The sequence below is a fragment of the Bubalus kerabau genome, chromosome 21 (assembly GCF_029407905.1).
Source record: "Bubalus kerabau isolate K-KA32 ecotype Philippines breed swamp buffalo chromosome 21, PCC_UOA_SB_1v2, whole genome shotgun sequence".
Classification (NCBI taxonomy): domain Eukaryota; kingdom Metazoa; phylum Chordata; class Mammalia; order Artiodactyla; family Bovidae; genus Bubalus; species Bubalus kerabau.
The window spans coordinates 44,322,705-44,345,204 of record NC_073644.1 but is presented as its reverse complement, the minus strand read 5'-3'; the positions used below and the strand labels follow the sequence as shown (position 1 = coordinate 44,345,204).

At 47.7% G+C, this 22,500-nt stretch overlaps 1 protein-coding gene across 4 annotated transcripts in view; it reads right to left on the bottom strand.

Annotated features, from left to right (window-relative positions):
* Nucleotides 1-22,500, bottom strand: part of MTCL1 (microtubule crosslinking factor 1) — a 114,738-nt gene that overhangs the window by 44,923 nt on the left and 47,315 nt on the right. For 2 of the 4 annotated variants that reach the window (XM_055559482.1, XM_055559479.1), the window contains exons 4-5: nt 1,412-1,471; nt 262-336 (exon numbers count right to left, since the gene is read on the bottom strand). In XM_055559482.1, the coding sequence (XP_055415457.1) occupies nt 262-336; nt 1,412-1,471 (135 nt within the window). The remainder of the gene's footprint in view (nt 1-261; nt 337-1,411; nt 1,472-22,500) is intronic. The other 2 variants (XM_055559483.1, XM_055559481.1) reach the window with 1 other exon arrangement.

Below are 22,500 nucleotides of genomic sequence, written 5' to 3'. Positions count from 1 at the left end.
GTTTCAGGAGACCGTCCGACAGCTCCAGGAAGGAGCATGAAGCAGATCCAGTAGCCGGCCCATGTGACTCTTCGTGGTGTGGCAGAGAAGCCCAGCACGGCCCGGGGTTGGGGAGGACGCACACAGGACCACCACCGCCGCCACCAGCGGAAAGGCCTTGACAAGCAACAGAAATATAACGCTGCGGGTGTATATTGTCTGGCTTGCAAGTCTGCCTCTGGCCAGCACCCCAGCGCCGCCGACCGCTGCTCGCGCTCCTACCTTGCGCCGGGGCGGCAGTTTCCTCTGAGCTTTGGCTGTAGACCTGCAGTTCCCAAGGTGCTCGGCTCCTCCGTTCTGCCAGACAGAAACTCCCCGCTCAATGACCCCACTCTCAGGTCTCCCCCTCCTGCTCCCAGCCTCACTGACCCCCGGTGAGTGCCCTGCACCTGTCACCCCACGATATGCAAAGATGACGCTTTTAAAGAACAGCTCTTCCCCGGTCAGAAGCCAGAAGTTGAAACAGTCTTGAAAGCCAGGGGCCAAAGCACCCAGCATCTGGGGACAACAGGCTTTAATGTCCCCATTATTAGCAGTTCCAAAGTGAGATTTGGGCAGCAGAGACGTGGAAGAAAACAGCTAAGCCTTGCTGTTTCTCCGGGTCACCAGGCCTGGCCCTCCATGCAAGCTGCTGTGGGGATGGGGGCTTCAGGGAGAGGAGAGAAGCAAGAGAATGGGGAGGGGGGATTCACAGAGGGGTGGGCACAGGGCCTCGTAGTTTCCTGGACTCTCTGTGGTGTCTCTCTCATCACTGTGTGCTCTGGGGGCTCCAGGGAGCAGACACCCCAAAGAGGCCTTGTTCTTTCCAACATCTAATACTAGTAGCGATTTAGAAAATAAAGAAAGAAATGCAGTGTTCAGAAAAGCTAAGAAGTTCTGAAGGACACAATGCATTGTGCACAGAGAGGGCTCCACTCTGACCACCTTGCAGAGAACACCTTGCTTTCGATTAGGACAATTTAAGACACTATTCAGCTTGTGCATTTAAAAAAAACTCCAACCCTCAAAACGATGCTTTCTGGACAACCCGACGTGACGGCAGCTGTGCTTTCTCACTCTTTCACTGTGTGACTGACTTGGAGGCCAGAACGCCCGTCACCACCTGAGAGCACAGCAGAGCCCCGAACGGCACCGATCATGCTGCGAGGAAGTCGGTCTGTTCCCTTCCTTCTTGAGGAAGCCACCAGCCGACCAGTGAAAGAAACAACAGGGAAGAGCTCTTGTTTGGGAAGACAATTCACCCGTGGAGGCTCTGGGTCAGCTCAGATGTCTGCGCAGGTGGTGATTCTTTGGCGACCTTCAAGGTGATGCTCACACTTTTCAAGAAAACTCAAAATGAGGAGACGTCACATGAGAGTGAGATGCTGCTTACCTGGGTGAAGGCTTTCTTCTCTTTGTACGCTTCCCGGCTGCCTCTTCTCTTCAAGGAACTCTGAAACAGAGCCAGGCGACATTCTGTTACAAAGTGAGGGGTCACATGTAGGAACCGGCTCAAGGCAGCATGTCCCCTCGCCCCCGGGAGGGGACACACACACACAGTGGAAGGAGGCTCTTCTGTCACTGGAATCACAAAACAAACTAGAGCTTGGGAGGTGTTTGCCTCCTGAGAGGCTTCAAGTCATGATTATTGAACTTGGGGTTTTCCCCAATCGTTCAGTTTCATAAACAGGGACGCCAGGATCATTGTGACTGAGGAGGGGGGACAGGAAGAGGGTAGGAAGCGTTGGAAAACACATATGTAATGTTCTGAGGGTGATTTCTCCTCTGAATTATGTTTTGTTTGGGCTACTATCAAAACTAATTGCTGGCCTCACCTGGTGGTCCAGTGGTGAAGAATCACCTGCCAACGAAGGGGACATGGGTTCAATTCCTGGTCCAAGAAGATCGCACAGGCCGTGGGGCAACTAAGCCTGTGTACCACAACTACTGAGCCCGCTCTCCAGAGCCTGTGCTCTGAAGCCAGACAAGCCGCAGCAACAGGAAAACTGTGTGCCACAACTAGAGAAAGCCCTCGTGCAGCAATGAAGACCCAGCAGTGCCAAAAATAAATTCAATTAAAAAAATTAATTGCTGTTTCCTGGGCCCCTGTGGGTAAGTGGTGAGACAGAAAGTGGTCGGAAGGGAGAGACGGTGGTCCTGGTTTATGGAGAATCCAGGTCGCAATATTCCCCACGAAGCCACTGCAATTCCTGATTAAACCTCCCTCTTAGAGGTCTTAGCAAGCTCATCGTGTATTCATATGGGAAGTAGCTAGTTTTACACCCATCACAGAGCACCTTTGCCTGCTGTGGGCAAGAAGTATGTCTGAAAGACAAGCATATGTATCAATCAAAGGGCCAAGGGGTGTCTGAGACAGAGGTGCAGGAAGCCAAGGCAGTCCCCCCTTGGGCAAAGGGAGGAGACAGAACGGCTGGAAGGAGAGCGAGGAGCTCCGAGGGGACGACAAAGGAGCTGAGAGGATGGACATCGTCACAGCACATTTCAGAAGAAAGCAGTCTGGAGAGTTCAGACCAGCATCATTCGGACCTTAGGGAGCCTGTGGCGGAAAGGATTCCCCCACAGCTGCCGCCTTCCCTCTGCAGCTCCCCCTGAAAGAAGGGACGAATCCTCTCCTCCAGGGGAGCTCACGGGGTAGGGGGAGAGCGTGGCAGTGCCCTCTGGGCTTTGAGCCTCTGTCGCACCCCTCACTCTACCCGGCCTGGGGAGGAGGCTCTTCTGCAGGCGGCCTCCATCATGTCGGATCTAAAGTTAATTCACTCAGTTCTGTGTACATTTTGGTGTCTTGGTGTCACATTAGATCATGCCATGTATTGGATGAATCTCGGGGTTAAGAAACAACTAAAACTCTAGCTGCCCTGAGCCTCCTGGAGGCTGGTGGCCTGGTGACAAGGTAACTGAGAGAAGAGATGAGAAGTTCGAGTTGGTGTGGGTGGGGAGCAGGTGGGGGGCGGGGTGGAAGCTGGTCCTGGAACCCCAGCTGCAGGAGCTCCACTGACCTGCCTGGTTGGGGGTGGGGTCTTCTCCCTTGTCCTGCCCTGAACACAACTGCCCAGTCCTGTGATCATGCCAGTGAACCAGGGAACAGGCAGGGGGTTGTGGGAACCCTGACACAGATCCTAGTCACAGGGGCAACTACAGTGAGAAACACCGCAAGGATTGAAATTAACCAGCAGCAAAGAAACTATAAAACTTTGGTTGGTGATGGACACAGATGAATGCTGGGTGTTGCTTGATGGGAAAACCCTATGTTATAAACATGTCACATTTTTCCCAAATCATTTTATAAGACTCTTTAACCAAATTCCTCTCTCTCTCTCTCCCCCTCCCTCCCTCTCTCTCTCCCTCTCTCTCTCCCTCTCTCTTTCTATGTATATATAGTGTACCATCATCATCGCACTCGTGTCTGACTCTTTGGGGCCCCACAGACTGTAGCTCACCAGGCTCCTCTGCCCATGGGACAGTGTAACATATACACACATAAAAAGTATTTATGTGTGTGACAATATACATACATATATACACACACACATACACAAACACAAGTACTTTTTTTGTATTTGTAAGGGAGACGAGGATGAAGGACTTAAAAGATTCAAAAATTCAGCTAAAGAGATAGGCAGACTAAGGCCATCAGGACCAATCAACCCACAGCCTACTTTGTGACTAAGTTTTACTGGAGCACAGCCTCATCTATGGATTAGGAAGAAAAAAAAACAAAATAGATCCACACCATGTATTTTTAAAAATCTCAGATGAATTAAAAATCTAGATGTAGAAGACATGCACACAAAATCTCAGAAAGAGAGAGATGAATTTCTATTTGTTTTGGGGGCATGGACTTTATAAACACAAGAAATGAAAGCTGAAACATCCAAGGAAAGATGAGTGGATTTGTAAGATTAAAAATTTTTATATTATCAAAATAAAACACTTAATAGTATTAAAAAGCAAATGATAAAATGGGGAAAAAAGGATTTTTTGAACACAAGACAGACAAAAGAACAATATTTGGCAAGCAATAGGAAAAGGAAAACCATCTTAATAAGAAAATAAACAAATGGCCAATAAACATGATGACTAGTAATTAAAGCAACAAGGTATAGTTTCTCACTTAAGAGATTTATGAACCAAAAGAAGTATGAGGCCCAGTGTTAGCAAGTGTCCCCAGGCCAGCCCCCCACACGGATCAGCATGAGTGGACTTCCAGTGGGCAGTGCAGCCTGACCAGTGCATATACGTGACCCAGGAATCCCACCTCTGGCAATGTCCCCTAAAGAAAAACACTGATCCTTGTGTGAAGATTTATGAATGAACCAAGAACGCTCATCACAGCACCTCTCATAATAGTAAATGAACACTGTGCAGGTTATTAAAATGATGTTTCTGAAGAACACTTAAAGATTCAGGAAATATACTAAGAGGAAAATGCAGACTACAAATAGCATGTATTTTGTGACTTCAACTTATATCTAATAAATTATAAGTATGCATATGTATTTCATGCGTATGTGATAAAAGTCAACTAGAAAAAATGTTTATCAAAATGTGAACAGTGATCCCCTTTGCATGATAGAATTACATGTGATTCTAATTTTTTGCATGGCTTTTCAAAGTCTCCAAATTTATCGGCAGCGAATACTGTTTCCTTTGCAATTAAAAAAACAGGAAAGGAAATTCTGTCCACTAAAGGGGAAGTCACTCAGTCGTGTTTGACTCTTTGCAACCCCATGGACTGTAGCCCACCAGGCTCCTCCATCCATGGGATTCTCCAGGCAAGAGTACTGGAGTGGGTTGCCATTTCCTTCTCCAGGGGGATGTTCCCAACCCAGGGATTGAACCTGGGTCTCTCGCATTGTAAAGGCAGACGCTTTACTGTCTGAGCCACCAAAACCTCACTATTTACCATTAAAAATTATGACTCTCCTTGAATGGAATGATCAACACTTAAATCACTATGCTAAATGGTAAAGGTGAACACTCCTCTCTGAAATGAAAATCTTTTACAAAGCAATACCAAAAGCATAAGACAACTTTCAGTTACTACCGAAGACTGAAAGAATAATTCACCACCTGATTAAAGTACACATGCTGAAGATACAAACACTAGTTGAAGTATCGTCTTAAATATACATGCAAAAACCTAACTAATTTGCATACAGTGTTGAAAAAGGGCTTTCTACATTCAGTTATGTCTGGTAAGTAAGCCTTGTTTTAAGACATGGATTTTGTAAATATGGCTATTATTGAGATCTCCATCTCTTTGGGAAATAAAGGATCAACATATTTTTTAGGATAAACATATAAAGGATCAACATATCAACATATTTTCCTCCACTTAAGAGGTCAGAGGAAAGAGGCCATCACTGAATCACAGGTGTCTGTGTGGCATGACAGTGGCCTCACGAGAAGTTATCAGCCAGGTTTGGGGTTTCTTTCCACAAGGTGATGCTGCTTTTATTAGTTTGGTCCTTGAGGTATAACTGGTACACATATGGTTGGTGAAAGAGACCAGGAAACCCTCTGAGAGTTAGGGGGACTGGCCAGGCACCCCACAGCACTGCAGACATGTGCTAAGCTGTCATGAGTCCCAGACTAGGGTACAGGTCCCTCTGCACTCACATCTCGAGTCTTGCCCAGGTAGGGCTCCATGCTCTGGGTGCACTGGTGGGGACCCAGGGTGCAGGAGGAGGGGTATGAGCATCACGGCCAGCTCACCCCTCCAGGTGACTCAGATCCAGTGGAGAGTCTTTCAACAAACAATAAGGAAAGGGGTGAATGCTGACTGTCGAATGAACAGAACCCAGAAGGGTGACTCCCCTGTGATTCAGTCCACTCTTCCTTTTTAGCCTGGCCAACTGCCATCAGATCAACTCTAAAATTCCTATTGAGAAGGAAAAAAAATTGAGTTTGGATCCAAATTGAATCCATCTATGGCTGATACATCTGCTGAGTATTTAGTCAGTTCAGATCAGTCGCTCAGCCGTATCCAACTCTTTGCAACCCCACTGATGGCATCACACCAGGCTTCTCTGTCCATCACCAATTCCCGGAGCTTGCTCAAACTCATGTCCAGTGAGTTGGTGATGCCATTCTACCATCTTATCCTCTGTCATCCCCTTCTCCTCCTGCCTTCAATCTTTCCCAGCATCAGGGTCTTTTCCAATGAGTCAGCTCTTCGCATCAGGTGCTGAAGTATTGGAGCTTTAGCATCAGTCTTTCCAGTGAATATTCAGCATTGATTTCCTTTACGATTGACTGGTTTGATTTCCTTGCTGTCCAAGGGACTCTCAAGAGTCTTTTCCAACACCACAGTCCAAAAGCATCAATTTTTCAGCCCTCAGCTTTCGTTATGGTCCAACTCTCACATCTGTACGTAACTACTGGAAAAATCATAGCTTTGACTAGACAGACCTTTGTTGGCAAAGTAATATCTCTGCTTTTTAATATGCTGTCTAGGTTTGCCACAGCTTTTCTTCCAAGGAGCAAGAGTCTTTTAATTTCATGGCTGTAGTCACCATCTGCAACGATTTTGGAGCCCAAGAAAATGAAGTCTGTCATTGTTTCCATTGTCTCCCCATCTATTTGCCATGAAGTGATGGGACTGGATGCCATGATCTTTGTTTTCTGAATGTTGAGTTTTAAGCCATTTTTTTTACTTGCTGAGTATTGGATATGATTAAATAAACATGAAGTCAGGCAATTATTTGGACTTGTGTGTCAATTCTTAACATTTTAAGTAAGCAAGTTTCTTTCCAGTGATTTCAGGAAAACTATCAAGCTCTCAATTGCAACAACATTTCAGATACAGACTTTGGGCTTAAATTTTATATTGCGAATAAAAGGCAACAAATGAAATTTAGGATGCTGTAGATTATGAGTCAGCATGGGAGAGAGTATGGATGGAGGCAGAGGAGTGTCAGAATTCTTAAAGATTCTTGCTGTGTGCTTAGTCGCTCAGTCGTGTCTGACTCTTTGCAACCCCATGGATTGTCACGCAACAGGCTCCTCTGTCCATGGGGATCCTCTAGGCAAGAATACTGGAGTATTCTTGGAGGCTGCCATGCCCTCCTCCAAAGGATCTTCCCAACCCAGGGATCTAACCCAGGTCTGCCACACTGCAGGAGATTCTTCACCAGCTGAGCCACCAGGGAAGCCCAAGAATACTGGAGTGGATAGCCTATCCCTTCTTCAGGGGATCTTCCCAACCCAGCAATTGAACTGGGGTCTCCTGCATTGCAGGTGGATTCTTTACCAGCTGAGCTATCAGAGAAGCCCATACAAATTCTTATTATTTTGCAAGTTGTTTGGATTTTGAGTGCTGATTTGCAGCACACAGCTGTACCATCAGAACAAGAAAATGAAGGTGCCTGGGCCTTCTTCCTTTTAGGAGGACGTTATTAACACCCTTTTACCTGTATTACCATTCTCACTATGTTATGAGACATGAAGGATGGGAATTACCAGCTTCTCCTTCAGGCAGAAGCACCAGGTCCCAGCTGGGAGACACCTCCCTCCCTTTCGTTCTCTCCTCTAACCCTAAACATCTCCCAGGGAGACTGGTCCTTCACTCTGAAGTCAGCAGTATCACAGATATGCTGCCGGGTCCATCACAAGAAAAAACCCCCCAGGATCCGGTGGGAAACGCTGCAAGGCCACCTTTCTTCTCGCCTACTTGGGAGGACAGTGACAAGATTAACAACTGCCATTTATTGGATGTTTACGAGTGCCAGGCAGGATGCTCAACTTTCTTGTCACATGTAACCTACTGTATTTCTCTCGGGAGCTCTGAGAATCACAATGTGTATATATATGACACACCCTTATCATTGGTTAACAGACAAGAAAACACCGAAGTCAGGTCATGTTTCAAGGTCCCCCAAACTCAGAGGTGGGGCACCCCCTTGACCCTCACTCTAAGCCCTCAGACCCAATCTCCCCATTTGGGCTGGTTTTCTTGAAGTTTCTGACCTCAAATTGCTGGGGTCATTATCTGAAGAGCTCTCTCGTTCCTTTAGCCAAAGAGCACAAAAGACTATTACAGGAATGGTGGCAAGCTGCTCAGCTCACGAGGCACCTCAAGGCAGAGAAATATTTCTTGGCACTCTGATGCCTTCTGAAGGATCTGAGACTGCAGAAGGCAAAAGTCCTTATTTGGAAAAGACAGAAAACCATTATCAGAGGACAAAATACCACAAAGGAAATGAAGAGAAGAGCAGGAAAGTTATATTGGGACACTTTGGCGGAAGAAAGGTACAGCCATGGAAGTCAGAGCTGCCTGGGAATCCAGACAGCCAGGCACAGAGTGGGAGGCCAGGGGGCAGCTGTCCAGCCCCGCACTGCACTGCCCAGGGCCCCGAGGCCCACCCCGGATGGACAGTGACTGCCAGCACACCCAGCCTAGCAGACGCCACTTTCTCCTGCGAGAAGAAAGAACACGATGACAAAAACGACAGGTCACGGCACAGGCAAATCTGGGGACTTGGACACATCTGTGCTCTGTAACAGGGCTGGTGGATTCATTTTAAACCTTAGAGACACATGTCTGCAGGCCTAGTAATCAGAAAATTGCTGGCTAAAACATGTCCCAATACTGTGCTCTCAGTCGGACGTCACAAAATGAACTAAGGAGGTTAAACTGCAGGTTATTAATAAGCAAAAAGAAACACGGAAAATCATGATCATTGCAAGCCCAAAATGACGACTGCAGCAAAAAGTATCTGTTTCCCAAACTGTAGAAATCCTACCTCTCAAAGTGCGCAAACACACAGGCACTCAGTCATACCACCAAGCATCATATGAAATACTGCACTGCAATCCACATTTCAGAAGCTTCTATTGACTCACTTAGCAGGTAATCAATAGGGCCCTTGGGCATTCATGAAAGCTGAAAATCTGTAGAAATGCATGCCATTTGCCAGTCAGAACTGAAGATAAAGTTTGTGTCTTTTAAAAAATACTCTGTTCCTGGCTCCCACTGGTCTACTAGGAAGAAATATATCCATCCATCCTTTAAGAGAAGCAAATTATTTCCTATTCTGATGAAATAATACAAAAGTGTTGGCTTCCCAGGTGCTGCAGTGGTAAAGAATCCGCCTGCCAGCGCAGGAGATGCAAGAGACATGGGTTGGATCTCTGGGTTGGAAAGATCCCCTGGAGTACGAAATGGCAACCCACTTCAGCATTCTTGCCATGGAAAATCCCATGGACACAAGTGAATGACTGAACACACCCACACACAATACAGAAGAGTTAGAAGTACTTTGCAAAACAAATCAAAAAAATAATGATGTATTTAAATGTTGCCCCATTTTCAGAGAATATTCACTTTTTTTTCCTCAGGTGCATGTAACGTGAGAAAATACTTAGCACCCAAACAAAAAGAGCCTCGGGAAATGTTCTGATTAACCTGAGATACCATTTCATAATAATCTGCCATCACACCCTTTGGACCTTCTAATATGACTTGAGTATTGTACTAAATAATAGATCGCACTTTATACTATTCAAATGTATGCACATTATTTGTCAAAACTAGGGAATATAAACTTAAGATGGGTGCAGCCAGTATATACAGATTAACAACAAAAAAAGTGCCAGTAAAAATTAAGCTCTAGTTAACATGCATTGATGGAAAAGTGAATTGGTGTCGACAATTGATTTGCAAATGCATCAAAAAAAAAAAGTAAGGCGGGTTAATAAGTGGGTGAAGATGCTTGATATTATATAGTAAAATGTTAATGGAGAATATAGGTGGTGACTATATAGGTGCTCACTAGAAAATTCTTTAAGCTTTGCTATATGATTGAAAACTTTCATAGTATTTAGAAGAAAAACACGCAAGTTTCCAATTTCATTGAGAATAGTTAATATTGTATCACCATTATAAGTGATTACTAAACAATTTTAATCACATGAGAAACTTTCCATAAAATGCCAACCCTTGAAACACAGATGAAAAACGTAAATTTAATATAATCTCATCGAGATTAACTATTTTTGTCTTTGAAATGTTTGGAAGCAAATGTTTCTCTGAGATGCTACCAGTTCTTATCGGTGGGTGGTAGAATTATGGGTGACTTCATACTTTCCTTTTAGATTTAAAAAATTTCTCTGAGAGAGTCAAAATGAATATGCTACTGTTTTGAGTCAGAAAAGATGCTATATTTGGAAAACAAGAGAACTGACTTGCAAACACCCCCCGATACACCTAATGCTGTTGTGGACAGAGCTGTCAGACTGGGAGCCCTGAAGCCAGAGAGAAATGAACAGGAAGTGCAACAGGAGGATTAGACCCAGGCAGGATTAGTGCTGTGCTGCCAGGGCTTATCAAGCACAGCCTCACACAGAGGACAAGGAAGGGCCTGACGGACATCTGGGGACAGCAAATGGCTCCAATCGTAATCGCCCTGCCAGGCTGATGGCTTCTGTCCTAGAGGCTTCCCGAAGACCGAGGCCGACCTGCTGAGCCACGTCTGCCCGGAGCTCTGTTATCTGGAGCCACTGCTCAGCTCCAAGAATCACCCACCAAAAGGCTCTGAAACCTCCGACGTCCCTCTCCTCGTGCTCTGCAGACAAAGCCACTCCTGCCCCCAGGCACGTCTTCAGTCATCCTCATCGAGCATCATCTCCAAGCCCTGCCTACCCGGATTCCCATCTCTGACACCAAGGCACATTCTGAGTGATGTAAGGGAGGGAGGGGTCACCTGCACCCCGATCTCATGAACCTTGGGTTTGGTCAAAGGCTCTCTGTATTCTCTCTCTGAGCCTCCGGCACCTTTGGGGAATCTCGGATGAGTCAGTTAGCCAAGACCCGTCACTGCGCCGCGGGAAGAGGACAGGACGCTGCTTGCTCTCGCTGCGTGTGAACAGCCCCGGAGGCTGCTAGGCCTGTGGATGGGGCCGCCCCGCCTGCTGAGCTGGGCCAGCAGTGAGTGCTGCGGGAGCAACGTGCTTCCAGCTGAACGAACCCAGGACTCAGGATGGGCGGAGCAGCAGAGGGACCACGGCCCTGCTCCCTGGGCCCAGCCTGGCCTGCGGAAAGTCCTGGGCAGGACTGGAGCTAGGAGCAGGCCTCCAGTGGAAGACTGAGAACAGCCCTGGTTCAGGTGATTAAAAGCAGCCAGTTTGACTGTCTGTTCAGTGCTGTAAGAAGCTGCCCCCACCCCCAAACCACGCATTTCTGCCAGCACATGATGGCATAGAACTTCCCAGTCTCTACAAGCCTGATCAGCTGCCAGACCAGGTTTTTCTACTGCAGCCCCTCCACAAGCAAGGTCAGAGCTGCTACCGCCTGCAAGTCCCCACTCGGCCCTCCGGACCTCGGGCTCTGACTCAGGACATCGCCGCAAAGCCCCAGGGGTGGCCCTGAGGTGCTCACTGAGGACAGCTCTCCTCTCCCCAAAGAGGACAGCTGGTGTCCTGCTGAGGGCGGAGCACCAAGGGTGAGACCCACAGGATGCAGCTACGCTGAGAACAATGGAGGTGGCCCCGGAAGCATCGCTCCAAGACGTGGCCCTGGGAACACGTGCCCCTGCAGCGCTCGCTACCTGCGTCCCTCTTGGGTGCAGGGTCTGCTCTGCGCAGTTAGAGCCTCTGCAGTCTAGCTGCCTGTCTCCTAAATGACCATCCTCTCCCATGAAATGCCTGGAGGAGAAAATCCGGTGTTAGATGTCTATACACAAGCCATCCGAACTGAGACGATCTCATCTAGGTATATGTGCGCGTGTGCTCAGTCAGTCATGTACGACTCTTTGTGACCTCATGGACTGTAAGCCTGCCAGGCTCCTCTGTCCATGGGATTCTCCAGGCAAGAATACTGAAGTGGGCTGCCATTCCCTTCTAGGTATAAAGGGCAAGAAGTTCTTGACTCAGACTCTGGGAACATCTTATGAAGATGGCTCCTCTGCGGACTGCATATGAGCCCATTTGTGCAGTCAAGCCTGGGTCTAACAGCTTCCGAGTTGACAGAGCAGAGGCTCGATCAGGAAGCACCATCTGCCTGAAAGCTTCATCCTTCATCCTCCGCAGATGCAGCTCCCCTGGTCGTTTCCGCTGGGACAGGCGATCGATTATCCCTGACAAGCATGTGCGCCTGCCCTGCCCAAGGATGACAGCAGGTGAGCCAGGTCCTTCTGCCGTCTAGATTCCCTGCTTCTGCCGTTCAGCAAAAGCACTCCCACCTGAAGCAGACAGGGGTTGGGGAGAGTGATGTGGGCCCAGACCCACAGGGGTGTCGGCACCACACCAGGACAGACAGCAGGACAAGGAGGAAAGCAGGGCTTGGAAGGTTGCCCGATGCTGTCAGGACACTGGAGGACATGGGCAAACGGGGACTCCCAGTTCCACCTGGGGTGTTGGGCTTGCCTGGACCACCACAGCTGCCCGGAGGCAAGGACAGAGCCAACGGGAGCTCGGGCTTGAGGGTCTCTGCTCTGTCCATTACACACAATTTACATAAAAAGGAAACTCTGATACACGGATGAACCTTGAAAACATCACCCAGGTGAAATAAGCCACACAAAAAACAGGCAAGTACCGTATGAGTCCATCTATAGGAGATGCCCAGACCAGGCGCATTCATAGAGATGGAAAGTGGAACACAGGCTCCCAGGAACTGGGTGGGAGGATGAAGGCGTGGCGGGGGCAGCGGGGGAGATATTGTTTAATGGGTGCAGAGTTTCCATTGGTATGATGAACAAGTTCTGGAAACAGTACTTTGGGAATGTATTTAATGTCACTGAATTATACACTTAAAAAGGACTAAAATTGTAAATCTGGTGTTATGTCTATTCAACCACAATAAAAAAAAAATATTCAAACAGGCTTCTCTGGTGGCTCAGACAGTAAAGAATATCCAAAACAGTCTATTTTAGGAGCCGTGATAAAGTACCTCAAATCAAATCTGTGGGTTGCTATAGCTTATATTTTGGGTGTCCCTCTGAGGTCCCTTGATTAATTTCACATTCCGTGTGTACATTACTATACATTCTTTTTCTCCTTTTATGGCCAAGAAGCTAAGATTAGCCAGTACTGTTTTTTTAACCTGTAAAATACACATTCAGATGGACTCAAACTGTTTATAAGCGTGTTGAAGGCAGCTTTTAAACTGTGACCAAAATCCTAGCAAGTTTTTCTCTCAAAGGGCCTTACATTAAAAAAAAAGGGGGGGGGGCAAACATTAAAAAATTCATTATGTCTCAAAAGGTAGTTTCTCCTCTACTTATGTTTCAAGTCACTATATTTTAATCAACATCACTACTACATGAATGGTTTCTTCATAAGAAGTCAATACCTTTTCTTGGTGATAATTTATTTGTAGAAAAAAATATCTAAAATTCACTAGAAAATACTAGTGGGAGAAATTTTTATTTTTTCACAGGACTTCAAAATCTTAAAACTCAGTAAAGGCAAAGCAGGAGTACCTTTTACGATATTTTATATTTGCTTCTTGTATATACACACACACACACACACATATTTTGCTCCTCATGGAAATACAGGAAGAAAAAAGAATGAATGGAGTGAAAAAAATTGGCAAGAATGAAGGGACGTGAATCCAGGCCTTACGCTGTAGCCCCACACAGAGCTCCAGCTGACATCATGGACCTTATCCTTGGGGGTCAGAGAGGTCAAGATGGGGACCCTAGTTTCTGATCAGGAAGTTGGGCAAACCTGATGAGGTGCCAGTACACCCACTGGTGGGTCATCATGCAGGTATCTGGATCTGATGATGAGTTCCATCAGAGCCAGCGTGATCAGCATCTCCCCACAGCACCTCCACAAGGGAGGGTGGGGTCACCGTTCTCATCTCAGATGCAAGGGGACCTCAGAGAACCTGTGTTGCAGGACCTGCGCCATCTCAGCCCCTGCTTCTTTCTGAGGAGGGCTGCCTGGGGGTGCCCATCGCTCTCTGGCTCCAGGTGGCCTGGGAGGCCAGGCCTTGTTCCAGAAGAGGACATGACAAGGACCAGTGCTCTGCTCTTGACAACTTGGGGCTCAGAGGGACCAGGGGCAATCTGAGTCAGACCAGAGTCACTTTACGTTCACCTCTCATACAAACGGGAAAAGACCGCACTATGCAACGTGCCCAGTGAGCAGACCAGAGCCCCCTGCGAGGAGCCCCTGGGTCCCACCACACGCACCGCCTTCTGCTGAGACTCCCACAGCACCCCACTCCCAGCTTAGGGACCCTGCAGACCTGGGTCTACCATTTTCTGGGTTACTTACTTGTGGGCACAGAGAGCCTATTATAAGAACAGCTGATCATTTATGGACACGAGGCCCTAGAAATTTATGGCAATCACCACAAATCCTGAACTCGAGAGGACCACCGCCTTCAAATCAGGGTCTCATGAGGCCGATGTTCTGCTATGTAAACATCCTTTCTTCCCAGGAGACTGTTTCCACATGGAGATAAACAGAAGCCTCTCTTCCTGCCCCTCAGCGGGGCCTCGGGGGTGCTGGGGGGCAGACAGTCTCACAACAGACTGACAAGAACAGAGGACAGATGGGAGAAGAAGGCCCAGCGGCTCCGTCAGAACTCCTCCTGGACTCGGCAGCAGGAGACCAGCGAGGCCCGAGGACGGACGGAAGTGCTGAGCTCAGGAAGAGTCCTGAGGACCTGTCATGATTTCCTCCTGCCTGGAGAAGCAGCAGCTGCATCCACTTTCAGACCGAGAGCCTCGTGGATGAAGGCGCTTCTCAGAAGGGTCTGCTCGGTGGCCTGGCAGGCATTATGCTTAGTTTCAGGGCGGTCGGTGGGAACGGTGTAGAGGTGCCTGGAAAAAACTAAGGAGAGAGTTGCCATATGACCCAGCAACCCCACTCCTGGGCATTTACCAGACAGAACTATAATCCAAAGAGATACATGCAACCCGTATGTTCAGAGCATCACTGTTCACAAGAGCCAAGACATGGAAGCCACCTCAGTTGTCCACACACTGTGCAATACTACTCAGTCACAAAAGAGAATGAAATGTCATCTGCAACATGTGTGGACCTAGAGATTATATACTAAGTGGAGTTGTAAAGGGAAGAAAATTCATATGATATCCCTTATATGTGGATCTAAACCTGGGTTGGATCCCTGGCTTGGGAAGATCCCCTGGGGAAGGGAATAGCTATCCACTAGGTTGCAAAGAGTCAGACACAACTGAGCAACTTTCACTTAAACTATGACACATATGAAGCTATCTATGAAACAAACACAGACTCACAGACATCGAGAACAGATTTGTGGTGGTCAAGGGGAGATGGGCAGGGAGGGGCGGAATGGGAGTTTGGGATTAGCAGATGCCAACTATTACAAACAGGACAGATAAACAACAAGGTCCTGCTGTAAAGCACAGAGAACTATACTTAATATCATGTGATAAGCCATAGAGGAAACAAATATGAAAAAGAATATATATATGTATAACAGAATCATTTCACAGTAGAAATTAACACAACATTGTAAATCAACTACACTTCAACTTAAAACATCTCCAAAATCACTGCAGATGGTGACTGCAGCCATGAAATTAAAAGACGCTTACTCCTTGGAAGGAAAGTTGTGACCAACCTAGATAGCATATTCAAAAGCAGAGACATTACTTTGCCAACAAAGGTTCGTCTAGTCAAGGCTATGGTTTTTCCTGTGGTCGTGTATGGATGAGAGCTGCACTGTGAAGAAGGCTGAGTGCTGAAGAATTGATGCTTTTGAACTGTGGTGTTGGAGAAGACTCTTGAGAGTCCCTTGGACTGCAAGGAGATCCAACCAGTCCATTCTGAAGGAGATCAGCCCTGGGATTTCTTTGGAAGGAATGATGCTGAAGCTGAAACTCCAGTACTTTGGACACCTCATGCGAAGAGTTGACTCATTGGAAAAGACTCTGATGCTGGGAGAGATTGGGGGCAGGAGGAGAAGGGGACGACAGAGGATGAGATGGCTGGATGGCATCACTGACTCAATGGACATGAGTCTGGGTGAACTCCGGGAGATGGTGATGGACAGGGAGGCCTGGCGTGCTGTGATTCATGGGGTCGCAAAGAGTCGGACACGACTGAGCGACTGAACTGAACTGAAAAAAAAAAAGCACTTCTCATGTGTGTGTCATCTGCTACTTAAGTCTCTCTACATCGGCACTCTTCCTTCCAAAGTGATCCCAAAGGCAGAAGAAAATAACCACTCCAGGCCCACAGTTAGCCCCTGAGGGCCCTCTCCTCCCACTCCTTTCCCCTTACTATCGTGGACTGAGGCTCTGGAGCAAGTATTTCCCCATATTTCAGTGTCTGCAGTCAAAGGGGGAATCTTTGAGAGAAATCTACCATGTGGGTATACTTGGCTGCCCCTCATCTCGATTCTGAAAGCCCTGAATTGGCTTCCCCAGATATCAGCACAATTTTCAATAATAGGTTTTTGCTTCCTTTTGCCACTTATGAACGTCTTTCTATTGTCTGATCACAAACAGCTGATAACAAGAATGCACAATTCATTGAGCTGCCAGGTTCTTGAGAGATAAAGTGCCTAATTATGTAATTAGCATAAATAGTTTTCAGGAAAATGTCAACAGCACAAAGTCACCCAGTCGTAGCTCGAGCAAGATCAGACTTATCCATTTATCAAGTCCTATGAGCCTAACAGCTTCCCTGGTGGCTCAGATGGTAAAGAATCTGCCTGCAATGCAGGAGACTCAGGTTCAATCCCTGGGTCAGAAAGATCCCCCGGAGGAAGGCATGGCAACCCACTCCAGTATTCTTGCCTGGAAAATTCCATGGACAGAGGAGCCTGGTGGGCTACAGTCCATGGGGTCGCAAAGAGTCAGACACAACTGAATGGACACAACTAACTCTTTCACTATCTTTTCAGGAGCCTAACTAGCACGGGAAGGCAGAAATGCCACACTCATCACAGGGGAGACTAATCAGCCTGAAAACCACCTTTGATCTGAAATTCTGAGGATTAAAGAAAACCTAGGCGATAGCTCCACAGTGAACTACAGAAGAAGTTACTTTCACCACAGTTAGAAAACTAGGAAAGCCTTTTGGTGCTGTTGGGCATAATTCCAGAAGGAAGGCGGGATTAGCAGAGAGGTGCTACCATCTAGTTTATAAGTCACTTCTGAAAATACTTTATATTCCTTGGATAAAAAGCTGATGAACCAGTCTTTAAAATATTGTTTAACCAAATCCATAGTTGAAAACCAGTTACAGGAAGAATGTCTATATCAAAAGAGCATGCACATTTTATTAAAACCAACAACAATAAAGGAAGACTAAGATAGTATCTAATATAGTACAAACATTTTGCTTAAAAAAAGAATGATGACACTATCAGAGGCCCTTCATTGGAGGACAATATTCCCTTGGGGTACTATGACGTTTAATAAGGAATATATATTTTGGTCTTCACTGATATTTGCTCTTTCTGGCACAAAGTTCCTAAAACCCTTGGAATTTACTAAGTGATAAGAGCAGTAAGTGTCTGGATATTCATAATAAACACCTGTCAACCACACCTGCGTTTGTGTTAATAAGGTGACTTTTGGACCCTACCTAAGGTTGGGGGCTGGTTATCATGTGATTAGAGGGTTGGAGCTTCCTGTCCCAATTTTCTGACCTCTGGGGAGGGGACAGAGGCTAGAAATCGAATCAACTGCCAGTGTCCATGATGTAATCATTCATGCCCACGTAATAAAGCCTTCACAACCCCCAAAAGGATGGGGTGTAGAGAGCTCCAGGTTGGTGAGCCATGGAGATTCAGAGAGGGGGGCCCTAGATGGAGCAGAAAGCCATGACTCCATCCCCTGCACCCTGCCCTGGACATCTCTTCCCTGGGCTACTCCTGAGTTCCATCCTTTCTTCTATAATCCAGAGGGTTCTGTGAGCCACTGCAGCAAACTGATCAAACTGGAGGAGGGGGTCGAAGTTTTCCATCTACAGCTGGTCCATCAGAAGCACAGGTGACCCCCTGGCCTTCTGCAGGGCGTCTGAGATGGGGGGAGGGAGGAGCAGCATTGTAGCTGCTGCTGCTAAGTCGCTTCAGTTGTGTCCGACTCACTGAGCTCTTACCCAGTGAGATCCGACGCCACCTCTGGGTAGACAGAACTGAGCTAAGTGCTTGGTGGGGAGTGGGAGGGAGAGGGAGACGGTGATCAACTGGTAATTGGTGCTGGAATGAGATACTCACAAACCATTTCAAACATGCTAACACCCTTCTTTTTCTGTAGGTGCATCTCCAACATACCTCTGTGTTCATCACAGATGAGTTTCTGCCCCAGGACATGGGTTAGAACATGGAGCCATGACCCTTCCTGGCCTGGAGCCACTGTGACCTCCCAGACCCTCCTCATTGCTTCTGATTAACCCCCAATGGCACCAGTACTTGAATTTCACAGGCTCTGCCGCTGGCTCTCTGTGCCCGGGGCCAGTGCTATGCCCTCACTGGTCATTAGGACATCAGAGGAGCCTTTGCCCAGCTCCGGTTGACAGGCTGGTGTCAGCTGATTAGAGGCTGGGGGCCAGCATCAGGGAGAAGGGCTCTGGAAGATGCACTCGCTCACTGATGCATCCTGTGGCATTCGCAACTTTGGGGCTTCAGAGCATTTTTTAAAGCACGATGGGGTTTCTGACCATGTTCCAGGTGCACCCAGATTTGACACTTGAATTCCAGACAAAGATGCCCTCTCCTTTTTCACCCTTGACCTCCTCCTTCCTGCCTGGTAAAGTCTCTACATTTTTCTTTTATCCAAAAACTTTGCATCTCTCCTCAATAGTCCTGAAACTCGGAGCAACAGTCTAAAACTCTGAATCCCTTGCCTTTGCTGTTCTCAGTTCTTCTTGGCTGGCGAGGGCTGAAACCCCACACTGTGTGGAATAGAAACATGACAAAGGCCCGACTCAGCAAGTCACCTCATGCCCTCTGGGAAGGCTCAGGTCCTTATAGAAGGGACCACGGCCCTCGTGAGCTGAAGCCCAGGCACCCGCCCCCAGGACAGACTCTCCCTCCCCGCCTGCTGGGTCTGACTCTGAATGCAGCCCAGTGACAACAGAGGATGATGATCACGCTTGTGTGATGAGTGACATCCTGCTGCCTGAGCCCCATCCGGTCTGCTCCCCATGCTGCTTGCTGTGACTTCACAGGACCATGTTTTGTCAGAGGGGACAGCGTGCCCTTCAGACGGGGCTTGGACACTAAAAATAGTCCTGACCACTCACAAAATAGGGCAGGTCGTCCTGGGGGCCCCAGAGAAGTGTCCTGGAATTCTAGGAGGCCACACTGGCTTTGGGAGGATTTTCTGGGACAGAGCTGGGCCCAGGAAAGCCAAGGAGACGGCTGTGCAATGCCCTTGGAGTGTCCCCGCCAGAAGAGAAGCCCTGCGGGGTCTTCATACCCTGGTAAAGAATGACAGCCTTGAGTACTGTGCGTGTCCCCGCTGCCCCAACCCTCTGACTGAACTTGAACTTGATGAGGGAGAGCACTGAGGACCAAATGGCTAAACACTGGGCCACCAGGGAATTTCCATCATCTGATACTTTACAGAGGGATTCGAACTGTTGCTGAAAACCGCCTGGCCACCCTGGGCTCCTCCACGTGCAGCTCCGAGTGCTGCCCCCCAGGGTCTCCCGTCTGTGATGCCAGCGGCCCCGGCCAAGGGACCCCGGGGTTTGGCCTCACTGCCTCTACTGTCATCCTCGTCCGAGGGCTCCCTGGCTCTGCCACAGCAGCGTTTTTTGGCCTAGGGACCAGTAGTAAAAGTTCAAGTGCGGCCAGCTCTGCCTTGGCTCCGTTCCACCCCGCTCCCTGCAGAAATAGGTCAGGACAGGCACGGCAGGTGTGGCAGTGGTGCTCACGTTCACCCGCCACGATCCCTGAGGCTTCTCACGGTCTGGTGCTTCCGCCTCCCCCATGGCGTACCGTGTCTTGTGCAAAGCCTCCCGTCTCACCCCTCTTGCAGGGCAGGGGCCGAGAGTGGGGGCCTGGAATAGCCTTTACCCCCAGCGAGGCGGCGCCTGCACCCCGAAGCAGCCCCACCATACTTGAGGAGTGCCTCAACCAATGATCATTTTGAAGACTTCCCTGGTGGTCTAGTGGTTAAGAATCCACTTGTCAAGCGGGCATGGGTTCGATCCCCGCTCTGGGAAGATTCCACGCAACTAAGTCTGGATATCGCAACTACTGGGCCTGTAGGAGGCCTCGATCTAGAGACCGCAAGCTGCAGCGAGAGAAGCCACTGTAATGAGAAGCCTGAGCGCCGCAACGAGAGGAGTCCCTGCTCACTGCAGCTAGGGAAAGCCCATGTGCAGTAGTGAAGACCCAGTACAGCCCCAAATAAATAAAATGATATTAAAAAAGACTTTCAAAAAATTATCATTTCTAGAACTCATCTGTGACAATTCTTTTCAGTAACATTCTGTTGGGTTTAAAAATGGGAAAGCAGCCAGTAAGATTTTTAAACAGTTACGACCAGAAACTTAGAAGCACTGCCTGCATCTGGCATAAAAACTACACTGCACCTAAAACTGGCTGTATTTTCACTCTTTGTTTAATCTGCTCTTCTGTGTGGTTCTCCTAAGACAAAGAGCCAGGCCCACGCCTTTTTTAAACTTGCCTCCAAATAAACCTGGAAGAACAAGTCACAGTTGCTGGAGACAACTATAAAAACTTTTTGAAGGTTTTTTCTACTGAGTTTATCAACTGTCAGCTCTTTCCGTTATTATGCAGCTAGTATGTGGAAGCTTAAATATTCTTAAAAAGTTTAATAAAGTCTGTGAAACTATTATTCAGTACTTCTTTTGGCAGTTTCTTTACCATCTGAGCTACCAGGGAAGCCTCAGAATACTGGAGTGGGTAGCCTATCCCTTCTCCAACTTCCAACATATAAATGATGATTATACAGAGTTATGAAATTTACCTCTTCCTTAAAACAACATTATTTAGCTGTTCTCACTTAAAGCAATACACGATGTTAGATTTTCTCATTTACAAGCAACTCTGAATCTCTTCTCACGAAATCAGCCCTCTCTGTTTCTGTCACCAAGATGTCCCAGACTCAAAAGCGCTGGAGTCCTTACAGCCTCTCCCCTTCCTTTTGGTTTTATCCATTCATCATCAGAACTCCTTTCAAGACACCCTCATACATATCACCCCTCATTCCCAGCATCACTACCCTACAAGAAACCTTCAACCGCTTGTTGCTCAGTCATGTTTGACTCTCTGCAACCCCATGGACTGTAGCCCACCAGGCTCCTCTGTCCATGGGATTTCCCAGGCAAGAATACTGGAGTGGGTTACCATTCCCTTCTCCAGGGTATCTTCCCCATCCAGGGATTGAACCTGTATCTCCCAAGTCTACTGCTTGGCAGGCGGGTTCCTAACCTCTGAGCCACCAGGGAAGTCCATCTTCAACACCTTACACCCAGGTTAATGAGACAACCTTCCAAAGATGATATCATCGACCTCACCTGTCCCAACATCAAGTGACTCCAATTTCACCTAGTCTTCAACATGACAACCAAAAAAAGGGTTATTCTTTATTGTGATGTCCCCTCTCAGAAAGCAGTGGCCCCTTTTCGAGCAGCAGCCAACCTCACCTGCTGCACCTCCTGTGAACCTCATCCCTAGACTCATACTTCCTGCACTGGATCTGTGGAATTCAGACAATGAGGAAGTCTGCCACCTGTCTCTGACTATTGAAGGGCAGCAACAAAATCCACTGAGAACAAAAGCACTTGTTGTTAGTGTTGACATATGGGAAATGAGTGTCTAAAACAGCTTCCCGGTGAGAAATCCCAGCACAGAATTTAAATGATCTTGTTCCGAAACACCACTAACCTATTCTTGAAGGTCTGGCCAACTTTTGAGCACAACCCAGAACAGTAGTAACGCACAGATAAAATATCATGTTACACTCCTGGGTGGTCACTGATGGAGATGTGTTTAATGTCTCCACACACAAAACTTAAAACATTTGTGAATCCAGCGCCTGGTCGAATAGGCTCCTGGAGCGTGCTTCTGACAGAACACACACAAGCTATGTCCAAACACGTTCAAAATTCCTTATAAACATTCAAGTCAAAGCACAAAGTCAGCGGCAGCGTGAGCCTTACAAATCTCTTTTGCACAAATATTATCTTCTCAACAGAATCCAGACACACACAATTCCAGTGCTAAAGGGGTGTGCGTGGAACATGAACAGGCACAGTCACGTGTCCACATACACTTGCTCTGCTTTGGATCCAGTGCGCAGAAGCCTGTGCATCCTCCCCCACGTGGAGGCACCCAGGCGGTGCGCATGCGCAGTGAGCGCTGTGCCGCGGCGCCCTTGCCCTCCCTAGTAACTCTCTCCAGATGCCCGTCCAATAAACACAGCAACATACAAACAGAAGGCAGCTCCGCAGGCCTCGACCCCAGCAAAGCCAAACGTGCTCATCTTGTGACTTCCTGAAATAAATTAAGTTCTACTGGCAAGTAGCTCAGTG